Source organism: Coregonus lavaretus (genome assembly GCF_964263955.1).
Source record: "Coregonus lavaretus genome assembly, chromosome: 28".
NCBI classification, from domain to species: Eukaryota; Metazoa; Chordata; class Actinopteri; order Salmoniformes; family Salmonidae; genus Coregonus; species Coregonus lavaretus.
The window spans coordinates 22,181,793-22,196,925 of NC_140015.1; the positions used below are offsets into that span (position 1 = coordinate 22,181,793).

The window sequence follows — 15,133 nt, forward strand, 5'->3', positions numbered from 1 at the left end:
AGCAGTCTTAAAAAGAGCAGGTGCAACCACTTGTGAAAAAGAGAATACCTGGTCTGCTCCCCACCTGCTTGGAAGGCCTATGGCAACTAGCCAACCCTCATTCTACCCCTATCAGGAGAAAAACCATGTCAGTGTTTTCAGTTGGATAGAAATGCATTACCAGTGTATTTAAAATGTGAATTGATATTTGAAACATGTTCTGGTAATTTAGTTCATGTGTATCACATGCTGCAGCTGCAGCCTGTCAGCCTTACTCATTATTGCCATAAGGAAGGATTGGAAATCCAAATTGAATTTCTTGCCCCAATTTTGCCATATTTACAAAGAAATTATGAAATGATCTGATCACTTTATGTAAAGATGTTAGGTGGAATAAAACACAGATTTTTGGGGGGCTCATGGCTTCATTTGTTTCACCACATGTTATTCAGGACTAAATGCCATTATACAGTACATGTTGTATGAGGAGTACCCTCTACTACTGCGGTGTCATGCACAAAAAGCAGACTAATGACAGTGATTTTGTAATTATACCCCAAATTAATATTATTTTCTGAAATGCTGTGGTCAAACGTTAATTGAGGTGGTGGTCAGAAGTTCCAGCATGAGTTTTGATTTGCTTTTAAACGTGCCATCCACCACACATTCGACCAATGAGAGAGTTCCCTCTGAGACTGTTGTTGTGGAGCCTCTATCAGTCATCATTAATGGATGTTGTTGTTGTTGTTGTTGTTGTGGCTCTACTGTACATGGGTTGCATTGTGTAACATGTTCCTTTGTATTTGGTTATGAATGTTTGCTTATTGAATTGGCTTGATGTCACAATTATTGTCACTCTCTATGGAGGTGTCACAGTGATCACAACGTGCCATGGAAAAGTGCTTTGTTATCGTACAGTATATAAAAACTATTTTTTGTAATGAAGATGGTGGTGTTTATTGCAGTGTGCAGTGTGTGTTTGTATATCTGTTTCTTTGAGTCTCCTGGGGAGGAGGTTATAGGTCAGGGTTCCCCAACTGGCGGCCTGCCAGTGGTTTTATTTGGCCCCTCAAGTTTTCTGAGCAAAAAAATAAATAAAAAATTGTTGGACATAAAATACTAAAAACACCAGGAAACCAGCTTTAAGTGATTTTAATTTAAGAAATCTGTACCCAAGTATTCCCACACATAAGAGAGAAACGTGATTGTATACAAATGCAAGCAAGGTTTAAATTATTATGTTTTAGTCAAACATTGTATGTGTTTGGGCTTTTTGCAGTCTACAAATTATTTGTAATTATGTTCCAGCCCCCGACCAACGGCTCCAGAAAAAATCGGCCATCATCTGAATCTAGTTGATGATCCCTGTTATAGGTGGATGGGATATGATGTACTGAGGTTGCCTCCCACCAGGTGGCAGCATTGCTTTTCAAAGAATAATAGGGCGTTACGCTATTTACCACAGCTAGTTCAATTGCACTTTTTAAATCGCCACTGAACACGCTGATTGGTAAGTGTGTTTTTCTGTAGAAAACCAATATTTCAGTCTTGGGGTGTGTTTCCTGACCGATTCCGCGTTTGGTTAATGAAGTTTGTCCCCCATGACAAGCCTATTTCACTTCATGAAAATCCCCATAATGAATCTAAGATAACTCAAGGAATCAGTAAATCATTTAGACGTTTTTGCCGACGATGTTTTAGTTGCGTGATTTTACATCTAACTAAGGTGTTTGGTGCAGTATTTCTCAAGTTAAAAAATGCAACACATGTCGGAGTTGCTGGGCAGGTCTGTCTGACTGTCTATGCTATTGGATAGAGAGCAATCACTGCAGCTGTTCACCCCATGTTAGTAGGCAACTGGGCATCGTCAAATCAAAACCCAACCTTCATTTACCAGTTGTGACGCACGGATGTTCCAAACTCAGTTTAATAAAGACTGACTTTATGACCAAAAAAGTATCATATTTACACTTTATAGTCAATTTTGACACGCTGTTTCTGACTCGTATTTTTCAAAGGGATTAGTTGCTTTTTAAAGGCAGTCACTCTTTAATATCACCACTCTTTATTTGTTTCACACAAATAGCTCCAAACATACACAAAGGCACAAAGGGACTGGATTGTTTTGTGAAATACATCCACCTGAAAAATATATATTTTAAAATAAATAAGCCAGTAAGGCATCCACTTATTGAGAGTGACAAAAAAATGTTTATTTCAAACCACCACAGATAGAGATGAAACTGGAAATGTGAGATTATGGGAATCCTCACAGCCCTGGAATATGAAAAGGGTTATTTACCGGTACTGTACAAAAGAGGTTCAATTTGAGCTGAGTTGCAGGGCTATATCAACCTGGATGGTGGAGTCTGGAGTGGAGATGGTGGTGCCAGGCAGAACACTCATTACTCATTGTACCTGGCTCAGCTGTGTACCTGGAATCTAGCTCTCCCCTTCCCATCCAGTCTATCAATCACACAGACCATAAACCTCCTAGGAACACTTCGTCCTCCACACAGTTGTACAGTTGTACAAACGATTAAATCAATCACAAACAAGAATCATTCATTCCTCAGAAACATCACAAAGCACCTGATCATCAGACTTTCTGTATACATAGTTTGAGATGATAGGCCTATTAGTGAGTCATCAATAGGGGCGGCAGGTAGTTTAGTGGTTAAGAGTGTTGTGCCAGTAATCGAAAGGTTGCTGGTTCTAATCCCCGAGCTGACAAGGTGAAAAATCTGTCGATGTGACCTTGAGCAAAGCACTTAACCCTAATTGCTCCTGTAAGTCGATCTGGATAAGAGTGTCTGCTAAATGACCAATTACTTTATTATTACCATAGTGAGTCATCAATAGACTACAGTGAGTCATCAATAGATTATAATAAGGACATGTCCATGCATTGATAAGTGTACCTGGCAAATGTCCCAGTATAGAGAAATAAAGACTCTGCTGTGGTTTTGGGTCAGTGAGGTCCTTGATGTTTTAGTGTTGATGTAATAGAGCATGTTTTCTCAAGGAGGGTGTAGGCCCCTTCCTTCCACATAAAGGTTTGCATTTCTTCAGAATTGCAGGGCCTTTATCAGAAGAGTGTCTGTCTGTCAGTGAGTGTGTGTGTTCTCACAGAGACAAACAGACAGACAGACAGAGAGCAAGCGGGGGAGGGAGAGAGAACAAGCACATGTGGCGAATGCAGATGTCCTCTCCTGAGCATAATATATGCAATCTATAAGTAAACCTATTTCAACATCAGGAATATACAGTACAGTGAAGGCTGCTGAGGGGAGGATGGCTCATAATAATGGCTGGAAAGGAACGAATAGAATGGCATCAAACCTGTTATTGATACCGTTCCACCTATTCCGCTCCAGCCATTACCACGTGCCCATCCTCCCCAATTAAGGTGCCACCAACCTCCTGTGAGACATGCCATATGTTTACAGAAGGACCACATGCATTTGTCACAATATGGCGCAGCTGGCTGGCTGCAGTAGCAGCAATCATTTTTGCGCATGCACTTGTCCATCATTAGGGCCAATAGCATGCATGCCCCAATGATTTATGCGCCTCCCTCCTCCTGGAGTATTTGAGTAGTGATTGGTGTTACTATCTGTCTTCTGCACCTACGTCACTGTCCTTTATAAAGTAGTCTACTGAGTTTAATTCAGTGTCAGAGTAGAGAATATAGTTTTGGAGCAGAGTCATCGCATACATATAGTTAGTAGAACTTGAGATTTTGGCAACACATCTCGTGTTGGCATAAGTCCCCTGTATGCACAAAGTTGTAGGAGTTGCTTTTGAAAGTGAGTTGCGACTGCGGTTGATATCCAGTCACCACGGACGGCGCCTTATAAACAGACGGATTGGATTCCAGACGCTCTTCCTTGAGAGCGGTAGAGATTCCTGTTGACGGGTACCACTCGTGCTCAGCATCTCAAACTGACTTTTCTTGGCAATTTCCAGCTACTGAACGATCCTTCTCACAAGCAACAGGTTGAATTGGTGAAATAAATAGCAGAAACTATGCCCAGCAAAAGCGAAGATCATCGGCCAAGACTCTGCGTGCTGGAGAAAGGGGACAATGGGTATGGGTTCCATCTCCACGGTGAGAAGGGTAAGACCGGGCAGTTTATACGGCTTGTGGAGCCCGACAGTCCTTCTGAAACTTCGGGGATTCGCGCGGGGGACCGACTAGTGTTCGTGAACGGGGAGAACGTGGAGAGCGAGAGCCATCAACAGGTTGTGTCCCGGATAAAAGCCACCGTGGGCCAGCTCGAGCTCATTGTTATCGACCAGGACACTGAGCAACTGTTGAAAAAACACAAGATTAAGTGTCTCAAAGAATATGTCACGGAGCGCATTCCTTTACCCAGCGACGACGAGTCAGAAAGCGAAGATGTGAAGGAGAACGGGACACCATGCGGGACACCGAGAGAATCCACCCCCGTCCCGGAAAATAACGGAGAGATCCATAGCCACGTAGAGATCCATAGCCACGTTGAGAAAAAGCTGAGCATCAACTCTGAGAAGGTGAGTGTGCCAAAGTGCAAAACCAGAATAATCTATGAAAGCCTGGTGGCCACATAAGGTATATTCCGCAAATATACAACACAGATTCCGTTACAGTTTGCGTAATAATACCACTGACACTGTCCTAGGGATTTCAATTAAACGAATGGGATGTTTTTTTTTATTCATCCATTTATTCACCAACAATGTAATTACAATATCTTAACTTTTCAGTCTCCTGTTATATAAGTGCACTGTGAAAATAACATCATTAATATGGTCAGCTGCAAAGCCCAGTATTCCCACTCTCTTCATTGTAGCAGTTTTGGCAGAGGTAGCAGGTCGTAGGCGAGTCAGTTGGCTGCACATTTGTTGTGGGTGGTGGGGGGTATAGGAGAGGAAGGACAAACAGCCTGCTTCAGCCTCGAGTTCAAGTCAACATTACTGTAGGACTGGGACAGGAGTCAGTCTCTCACTCACTCACTCACTCACTCACTCACTCACTCACTCACACAACACACTGTGGCTCCAGGGGTCCTGTTTATGAACTTCTATTAAATTATTATACATCATGGTATTAACACCCATCTTTTCAGCTCTAAGAATTCACACTTTCATTTTCAGACAGCTGTAGAATGCTTAACTCCCTTGCAGTTACAGAATCCCTGGCATGTTTCCAGAACACTGGAACTCTATTCACCTGTTCTTACTCTGCTAATCACCAACATCCTGATCTGTCTCTGGCAACAAGGGTCTCCAGGGAAAACATCTGCCACCTTCAAACTTCCTTCACTATCTCCTGTAATGGAATGTGAAATACATGCTTGGATGTGTGTGAATTTGACAGTGATGCTGCACACCACACACATTCGGGGGAAAGGGCAACTATGTTTTGTGTGTTGTTGTTCTGAGGTTTGAGAAATAACTGACACTTGACATTGGTGTTGAAGAGAAATAATTTGAGGTTTACTGAAGCAGATGTCTTTGAACAGACCACATCAAACATATTTCTGGTGTCTTCTTCATATTTTCATTACTCGCAATTTAATGCACCCACAATGGAACACAAGAAACAAATCAAAATACAATTCTTAGTCCTTGATTATGACCTTCCGCTGTCTATGAAAACAAATGAAGAGTTTAATTCCAAAACGCTACATATAAATTTTTAGAAATGTTGGTAAATTTGCTTTTATTGTTTAAAGAACTTATGAAAGAGATTGGTGTGTTTTTTCCACTATCTTATCATGCCATGAGGTTGTTCAATGACAGACATGTATTTTTTTTTTTTATCTATCACTTGATGGTTTCATTTCAGAGGGACAAATAATCATGTTTTTTTTAGCAAAACGCTATATATCCGCCTCACTCTCAGAGAAATAAGTAGTACTGCTAGGTTTTACACAGTCAAATGTAACAAATAACATGTTTTTTTTTTATAAAGAACTGTACAAATGATACATTTGTGACATCAATATTTAGTTAATCAATGCAGTAATATGAGATCTGTATGTAAAACATTTAGATTTTACATTTTAGTAATCTTATCCAGAGCAACATACAGTTAGTGCAACCACATACAGTGCCTTCAGAAAGTATTGACACCCCTTGACGTTTTCCACATTTGGTTGTTGTACAGCCTGAATCTAAAATTGATTTAGTTTAGATTTGTTGTCACTGGCTTACACACAATACCCCATAATGTCAAAGTGGAATTATGTGTTTAGACATTTTTACAAATTAATACAAAATTAAAAGCGGACCTTTATTGAGTCAGTAAGTATTCTACCCCGTTGTTATGGCAAGCCTAAATAAGTTCAGAAGTAAACATTTGCTTAACAAGTCGCATAAGTTGCATGGACTCACTCTGTGTGCAATAATAGTGTTTAACATGATTTTAGAATGACTATCTCATCTCTGTACCCCACACATACAATTAATGTAAGGTTCCTCAGTTGAGCAGTGAAATTCAAACACAGATTCAACCACAAAGACCAGGGAGGTTTTCCAGTGCCTCACAAAGAAGGGCACTTATTGGTAGATAGGTAAAAATATATAAAAAAGCAGACATTGAATATCCCTTTGAGCATGGTGAAGTTACATTTTGGATGGTGTATCAAAACACCCAATCACTACAAAGATACAGTGAGGGGAAAAAAGTTTTTGATCCCCTGCTGATTTTGTACGTTTGCCCACTGACAAAGACATGATCAGTCTATAATTGTAATGGTAGGTTTATTTGAACAGTGAGAGACAGAATAACAACAAAAAAATCCAGAAAAACGCATGTCAAAAATGTTATAAATTGATTTGCATTTTAATGAGGGAAATAAGTATTTCACCCCTCTGCAAAACATTACTTAGTACTTGGTGGCAAAACCCTTGTTGGCAATCACAGAGGTCAGACGTTTCTTGTAGTTGGCCACCAGGTTTGCACACATCTCTGGAGGGATTTTGTCCCACTCCTCTTTGCAGATCGTCTCCAAGTCATTAAGGTTTCGAGGCTGACGTTTGGCAACTCAAACCTTCAGCTCCCTCCACAGATTTTCTATGGGATTAAGGTCTGGAGACTGGCTAGGCCACTCCAGGACCTTAATGTGCTTCTTCTTGAGCCACTCCTTTGTTGCCTTGGCCGTGTGTTTTTGTCCTGTCCACTTAGCAGAAAAACACCCCCAAAACATAATGTTTCCACCTCCATGTTTGACGGTGGGGATGGTGTTCTTGAGGTCATAGGCAGCATTCCTCCTCCTCCAAACACGGCGAGTTGAGTTGATGCCAAAGAGCTCGATTTTGCTCTCATCTGACCACAACACTTTCACCCAGTTCTCCTCTGAATCATTCAGATGTTCATTGGCAAACTTCAGACGGGCCTGTATATGTGCTTTCTTGAGCAGGGGGACCTTGCGGGCGCTGCAGGATTTCAGTCCTTCACGGCGTAGTGTGTTACCAATTGTTTTCTTGGTGACTATGGTCCCAGCTGCCTTGAGATCATTGACAAGATCCTCCCGTGTAGTTCTGGGCTGATTCCTCACCGTTCTCATGATCATTGCAACTCCACGAGGTGAGATCTTGCATGGAGCCCCAGGCTGAGGGAGATTGACAGTTATTTTGTGTTTCTTCCATTTGCGAATAATCGCACCAACTGTTGTCACCTTCTCACCAAGCTGCTTGGCGATGGTCTTGTAGCCCATTCCAGGCTTGTGTAGGTCTACAATCTTGTCCCTGACATCCTTGGAGAGCTCTTTGGTCTTGGCCATGGTGGAGAGTTTGGAATCTGATTGATTGATTGCTTCTGTGGACAGGTGTCTTTTATACAGGTAACAAGCTGAGATTAGGAGCACTCCCTTTAAGAGTGTGCTCCTAATCTCAGCTCGTTACCTGTATAAAAGACACCTGGGAGCCAGAAATCTTTCTGATTGAGAGGGGGTCAAATACTTATTTCCCTCATTAAAATGCAAATCAATTTATAACATTTTTGACATGCGTTTTTCTGGATTTATTATCTCACTGTTCAAATAAACCTACCATAAAAATTATAGACTGATCATTTCTTTGTCAGTGGGCAAACGTACAAAATCAGCAGGGGATCAAATACTTTTTTCCCTCACTGTACAGGCATCCTTCCTAACTCAGTTGCCGGAAAGGAAGGAAACCACTCAGGGATTTCACCATGAGGGCAATGGTGACTTTAAAACAGTTAAAGAGTTGAATGGCTGTGATAGGAGAAAACTGAGGATGGATCAACAACATTGTAGTTAATCCACAATACTAACCTAATGGACAAAGTGAAATGAAGAAAGCCTGTACAGAATACAAATATTCCAAAACATACATCCTGTTTGCAACAAGGCACTGAAGTAATACTGCAAAAAATGTGGCAAAGCAATTAACTTTTTGTCCTGAATAAAAAGTGTTATGTTTGGAGCAAATCCAATACGACACATTACTGAGTACCACATATTTTCAAGCATAGTGGTGGCTGCATCATGTTATTGGTATGCTTGTAATCGTTAAGGACTGGGTAGTTTTTCAGGATAAAAAAGAAACGGAATGGAGCTAAGCACAGGCAAAATCCTAGAGGAAAACGTAGTTCAGTCTGCTTTCCACCAGACATTGGGAGATTAATTCACATTTCAGCAGGACGATAACCTAAAACACAAGGCCAAATCTACACTGGAATTGCTTACCAAGAAGACAGTGAATGTTCCTGAGTGGCTTAAATCCTGAGTGACTTAAATCTGCTTGAAAATCTATGGCAAGACTGGACAAAGGTTGTTTAGCAATGATCAACAATCAATTTGACAGCGCTTGAAGAATTTTGAAAGTAATAATGGGCCAATGTTGCACAATCCAGGTGTTAGAGACTTACCTAGAAAGACTGACAGCTGTAATCGCTGCCAAAGGTGATTCTAACATGTATTGACTCAGGGGGTTGTATACTTATCTAATGAAGATCTATATTAGTTTTATTTTTCCTATGTTTTTGTACAAATATTATAATTTTTCTTCCACTTTGACATTGGAGTATTTTGTGTAGATCGTTGACAAGAAAATGACAATTCAATCTATTTTAATCCCACTTTGTAACACAACAAAATGTGGAAAAAGTCAAGGGGTGTGTGATGAGTGTCGTGAAAGGAGTCAGGCGCAGGAGGGTAATCACTGAATACAGAGTTTATTCCTTCGTTGACACACACATGCGCTCCAATAACGATCAACGAAACAGGCACAGGGGAAACCAACATCCCTAGTAAATACACTGTAACGGAATCCAATAATACATAGGCACAGGGGAAAATCTACCCTGGCAACACAAGAATGAGTAGCTCCACCGAGCTACATACTCTCACAATTAACAATCACCCACAAGGACAAGGGGGCAGAGGGAACACTTATACACAGACTAATTAGGGGATAGGAACCAGGTGTGTGTGATTTACAAGACGAGACAATTGTGATGATGATTGGGGCGGCATTGGTTAGTAAGCCGGTGACGACGAACGCCGAAGCCTGCCCGAACAAGGAGGGGAGGCAGCCTCGGCGGAAGTCGTGATAGGGTGTGAATTCTTTCAGAAGGCACTATATCACAGTTAAATATACAGTATACAAACATTCCAGCGAAACAATGGATATATAGCGTTTTTTAAAATAACACATTTGAATAAACATTGTATTTATTTATCTGAGAACAGTAATATTTTACACACACAAAGGTACCAATAAGCAATCATTTTTTGTGAAAAAAACACAAATGTGAAAAATTTGTGGATAAAGCGTTTTGGAATTAATCTCTTCACATTGTTCAATGTCTGTTTCTCACTTTATTTATTCTTTAAAGGGACTACATTTTGTCTTCACATCCTCTTTATACCCTCTAGCCAACAGCATGCACATGACGTGGGTTCATTAATACATTGAAGAAAAGAGGGGCATTCCAAAACATCTGTGCCCCCTGGCGTGTCCCGGATGTTTACCCCTGGGGCTCTCCCAGCCCCTCTCAGCCCCTCTCTCTGGTTCCTCTATTGCCGTGGTGTAATAACCCAGACTTCATCACTGACACTGCAGTGTCTGTTTGGGTCTCTGTGTTCCAATGTGGCGCTCCGAGTGAATCTCACTGCTGAGTGATTTGCTACCATAACAGTCTAAACAACAGTCTCACTACCATACCATGCAGTGCCCAGCCATGAGCAGCCTACTCATGTGTTGGACAGGATGCAGTCAGCCAGACACATGTGCAGCATCTTACGGGCTGCTCGAGGGGCATTTCGCTACACCCGCAATAACATCTGCTAAACGTGTATGTGACAAATAACATTTGATTTGATTTGACATCATGCATATCCTGTGTTTGCTATGTGAAAATGTATGCTATGTACCGTATACGGTTGACATGTTTGTGACTTGAACTCCTCCAGTATTACACTTCCAATAGAGCAGTAACCCAATGTGATCTCATTGACTTAATCAATAGTATGAGCAGGATTTCCAACAGGGTTTAATCTGAACTTGCAGGGAAGGTAATGGGGGCCATCTAAGAAACCTTATGAGAACCCTGTTTCCCTCACCTCCACCCTTAACTTCCATGTCTCGTCCCAATATCCAAAACACAGCAATTCCACCCCACCTATAGGCCCTGCTGTGTCCTGGCTGTGACACGGTGTCTGCAGGGTAGTTAAATGCTGTGTCTGCCTCATCTCTTATCACTGCTGTGTGTTAACATTACAAGGCAGAGTCCCAGCCGGCCACAATATCACATTAGTTAACTCTATAGACTAGAGCAATTGAAGCTCATGGAAACAATGTACTGTATATTAGTGTAAATGGCTTACTGTAAATTGCCCTCACTTGTCTGGGCATTTCTTGTAAAGCATCTACAGGTCCTGGAAAATGACTCAAGCACCATAGAAAAACAGGCACAGTTACGTTGTTTGTCTTAGAAATACACACAGATTGTTCCTCTGTTTACTTTCAAGCTCACCCAGATGGCCTAATGTAGTTGTGGTATTATAGTTAACGCTGGCACGCAACTCAGAAGGAAGTGTTCCATGAACAAACAAGACCACTTCTGTACCGCTCATATTTCATTGGTTGAATTATAGTTTTCATATTGGACATTTAATGTTTCCCTGGTTTCTAGTGTGCTTGCTTGCTTTCTAAATCAAAAATGCACACAAAATATAGGCCTAGTTAGAGAGAATACATTACTTGACAGTTTAAAGGCCCAGTGCAGTGAAAAACGTAATTTATCTGTGTTTTTTAAATATTTCCACACTGAGGTTGGAATAATACTGTGTATTTATGAAAATTATGATACTGCCCTTTTAGTGTAAGAGCTGTTTGAAAAGACCACCTGCGATTTCAGCCTGTTTTGGTGGGATGGAGTTTTGGCCTGCCTGGTGACATCACCAGATGGTAAATTTGTTAATATACCAATAAGAAAGAGAGGTCTAAACCAGCACACAAGTCACAACAGGTTATATTTTGGCTGCCCTTATTACACCCTTAACAGATTTAGGTGCATCGTGTCATATTGACTGGATCCTATGTGAAAATCTGTCATTAAAGCCACTCTAAACATCTGATAAAATATGAAAATAAGGGTGTGATGCATGGCTTGAGTTGAGCCTCCAAATTTATTTTCTATCCACTGTATCTATCTTATCTGTTTGTGTTATTGTTTTGTGTGGGTGAGGCGCCTAATTTACTCCGTTTTGCTTTTGAGGAAAGCCCACATCAACAGAGGCTTTGGTCCATTGAGATTCCACTGGGAGACTGAGGAGGATGCCAGCCAGCCAGTCAGCTTGGGGTTTCTGGAGTCCTCATGAATGACTGCCTGGTTACATAAGCCTGTTTTTAAAGGCAAATTACAGGAGAGAAAGAGTCCTCCGTGTGTCAGATGAAATCAACTGTGACTAGTAGGCTGAGAGTTCTGCTGTTCAGGGAGGGACCGTTGTGTGTGTTCCATGTCTTGGAGGAAGTCTGTAGAGAACATTAACATAGAGACTTCGCCCGGAGAGCAGGCGACATGCAGACAGGCCTGTAGGCATATGCCAGTTGGCTGTCTGTCTTCACTGGGCTGTCTGTCTGTCTGTCTCCACCAGGGTTCTACCGGATACCAAGCCTGTTATGTACTCATTCATATAAAAGCTGCTTATTAAAGAGCATGGGTCAGCCACTGACACACCCACTGCCACTTGGCTTTTTGGCCCTTGTGGTGTGCCGTAGAGGGGAGAGGCTTTTGTTATGGCACAACATGGTTCCTCAGGCATCGGAATATCCCACTTTAGTGACTGTGTAGGAGTATTCACTCTCTATAATGGTTTTTCTCCCACAGAATGGAGTGCGTGGGTTGACGATGACTTTAAATGGTTTAATCTGGTGATCGAGGAGCGAGCAACTCGTAAAAAGGAGACCACATTTCACATACAAGTCAATGTGTTCCCAACGTGTGGCAAAGCTTGAAGTTGAAATAGATTTCAAACCAGGCTTTTTCTTTAAGCATTCCTGATGGATTATTTAGTGGGTTTGATTATTGACCTATAGTGGGTAATAGTTTATTTACTGGGTTATAGTTATGTATTTCAGACCAAGTCACGGTGTGTACCTCACCATGTTCAAGTTAGCTACGACACAAATCCTGACATTATTTATGTTAGCTTTACCAACTATTCAATCAGACGCTGATGCCATATAATCCACAATGGCTGTTCAATATAACATTGTCCTATGCCATTTAAAGAAAATATGTCAACTCTTCATGAACTTCTCTTATAAATATTTTAGGAACCAGGCGGCCACACCTTAGTTTGTGACTCTCTTTTTAAATCTCCTTAGCGTAGCTTGCTTCTGTGGGAATCTTTTCCTGGGGCCTTGGCCAGCACAGAGACTCCAGAAAGCTTAGGCTGGTTTCCTGTCATTGTTGTTGGGGAAGGTAGAGAGAGTCAGGCAGACCCCTCCCTCCCTCCCTCCCCCTCATCCCCCTCCCTCCCTCTCCCTCCCTCCCTCCCTCCCTCCCTCCCTCCCCCTCATCCCCCTCTTCTGCTCTCTCCAAAATGGGTTGCCTCTACTGGTCACAATGAAAACACCTAGTCTTTATAACTGTCATTTTTCTACAATTACTACAGTCTACAGCCCTCAAACTCAACTCTGGACCTCGAAGCCAGTTCCACTGCATTTTTTTCAATAGTTCCCCCTCTAATCAGAGACCGATTTAGACCTGGGACACCAGGTGTGTGCAATTAATTATCAGGTAGAACAGAAAACCAGCAGGCTCCGAACCTCATAGGGTAAGAGTTGAGTACCCCGATCTACAGTATACACACAGTACAGTGTTGATCAAACTGATAGGATAGCATGCTAGTGGATAACATGCTAACTAATGTGGACTGTTTAAGTCAAAGTCAAACCTCTTACTGTAGTTGATTGAACTGCATTTCATGTAACTTTGGTCAAATCTAGAGCAGCGTTTCCCAACTCCAGTCCTCCAGTATCTCCAACAGTACACATTGTTATTGTAGCCCCAGACAAACACACCTGATTCAACTTGTCAACTAATCATCAAGCCCTCAATGAGTTGAATCAGGTGAGTTTGTCTGGGCCTACAACAAAATTGTATGCTGTTGAGGGTACTTGAGGACTAGAGTATATAATTGATATAGCCCGATTACTCCATTGTTTGTGATGTGTGGTCACGTGTAGGGCGTCTGTCTTGTGTATTTGCTCAATCATGTGTGTGTGTGTGTGTGTGTGTGTGTGTGTGTGTGTGTGTGTGTGTGTGTGAGTGAATGTTTTGGAGTCACCCTTTCCTTCCCTCCTCTTTGTTGATTGTTGAGCAGTATGTTCCAGAGGAAACGGTCCACATGACAAGACAGACAGGGTGGAGGGCTAAACACAGGGTCACAGGCTTCATCGTGTTTCAATGGAAGGATCCATTTATTTGTGTACTGTGCAGTCAGTATGTGTGTGTGTGTTCTGCCAGCGTGTGTGTCTTATGTGTGTGTATTTGTTTGTAGAGGGTAAGAGTTCAGCAGCTTGTGAGTGTATTATGTAACTAACTCTGTCTTACATACCCCCTCTAGGCTATAGGGTCAGTCCTGTAGATCTGGTTCTCTAATAACGTTTAGTTGTATCATACAGACTGTGTGATTTTGGCCTTAGATCTACTGCACAAAATAGTAGGCTATAGTTGTAGGCATCACATGGACAGAGAGGTGCATTGGAAGTCCCTCACTGCAGGTCACTGGACTCCCTGCTCTGTGTGTTCTCTGTCTACAGTCTCGTCTGGGGCCCTGGGTGGAGCTCTGGCCATACATTCACACCCACCACGTTCCTCTTCCTGAGCCCCAATGGCTTTCTCTGAAGAGCGGTATGTGTGTTTGTGTGTGTGTGTGTGTGTGAGAGAGAGAGAGAGAGAAAGTTGAGAGAAAGAAAGAGTAGATGGTAGAGGGTTTGTAGTACAGTGACCAGTGAAAGCTGCTTGGTGAAGTGAGCCAGTGACTCTGGCCCAAAACAGCAGCACCACTGTCTCTCCTACAGTATAGGGCCAGGTCAGGGTGGGGTGGAAGTGGACCCCATGATGGGGAGGGGAACCCCCTGGGATGCAGGGGGGGGGCTTGCTACAATGCCACATTCCATTTCCCATTCCATACCCCTCAGGGTTCATAACCCCTCCCTGACAATGAGGGAGAGGGCCGCACACTCCAAGGATAGGGGTGGGGGAGGAGGAATGAATGACACTCTGGGACCCTGAATTAGACTCTCCCTCACCCGCGCCCAGCCATGACACCATACAGTAGGACCAGGACAGACTATACAACATATACAGGCAGAGTGTTGACACTGTGTACTGTCTGAAAGTGGTTCTATCAAGTTACGAAAGGCCAGGGGCATAATCTATTCTACAAGCGTGTGTATGATGTTGCTTTCCGCAGTTTTGGTGAGCTTGGTTATGTTATCAAAACTGACTACGGTGTGACAGCAAAGTGTGGGCAAATGTTTGTCACATTTTGACCATCCACAGCCTGAATGACGCCACACAGGATGTCACAACATTCTCTCTGACTTATTCAACCCTCTCATCCATTTCTAGCCCTTTTTCCTCTCCCCTCTGAGCTGGCAGTATGATCTCCTCTTCTCTGTC

At 42.3% G+C, this 15,133-nt stretch overlaps 1 protein-coding gene across 1 annotated transcript in view; it reads left to right on the forward strand.

The window, feature by feature from the left end:
- The first annotated feature begins 3,654 nt into the window (after nt 1–3,654).
- LOC311104315 (Na(+)/H(+) exchange regulatory cofactor NHE-RF1-like) overlaps nt 3,655–15,133 on the forward strand; it is a 33,402-nt gene continuing 21,923 nt past the window's right edge. The window contains exon 1 of the mRNA XM_084146129.1: nt 3,655–4,515. Within this exon, the coding sequence (XP_084002255.1) occupies nt 4,009–4,515 (507 nt within the window). The 5' untranslated portion in view covers nt 3,655–4,008. The remainder of the gene's footprint in view (nt 4,516–15,133) is intronic.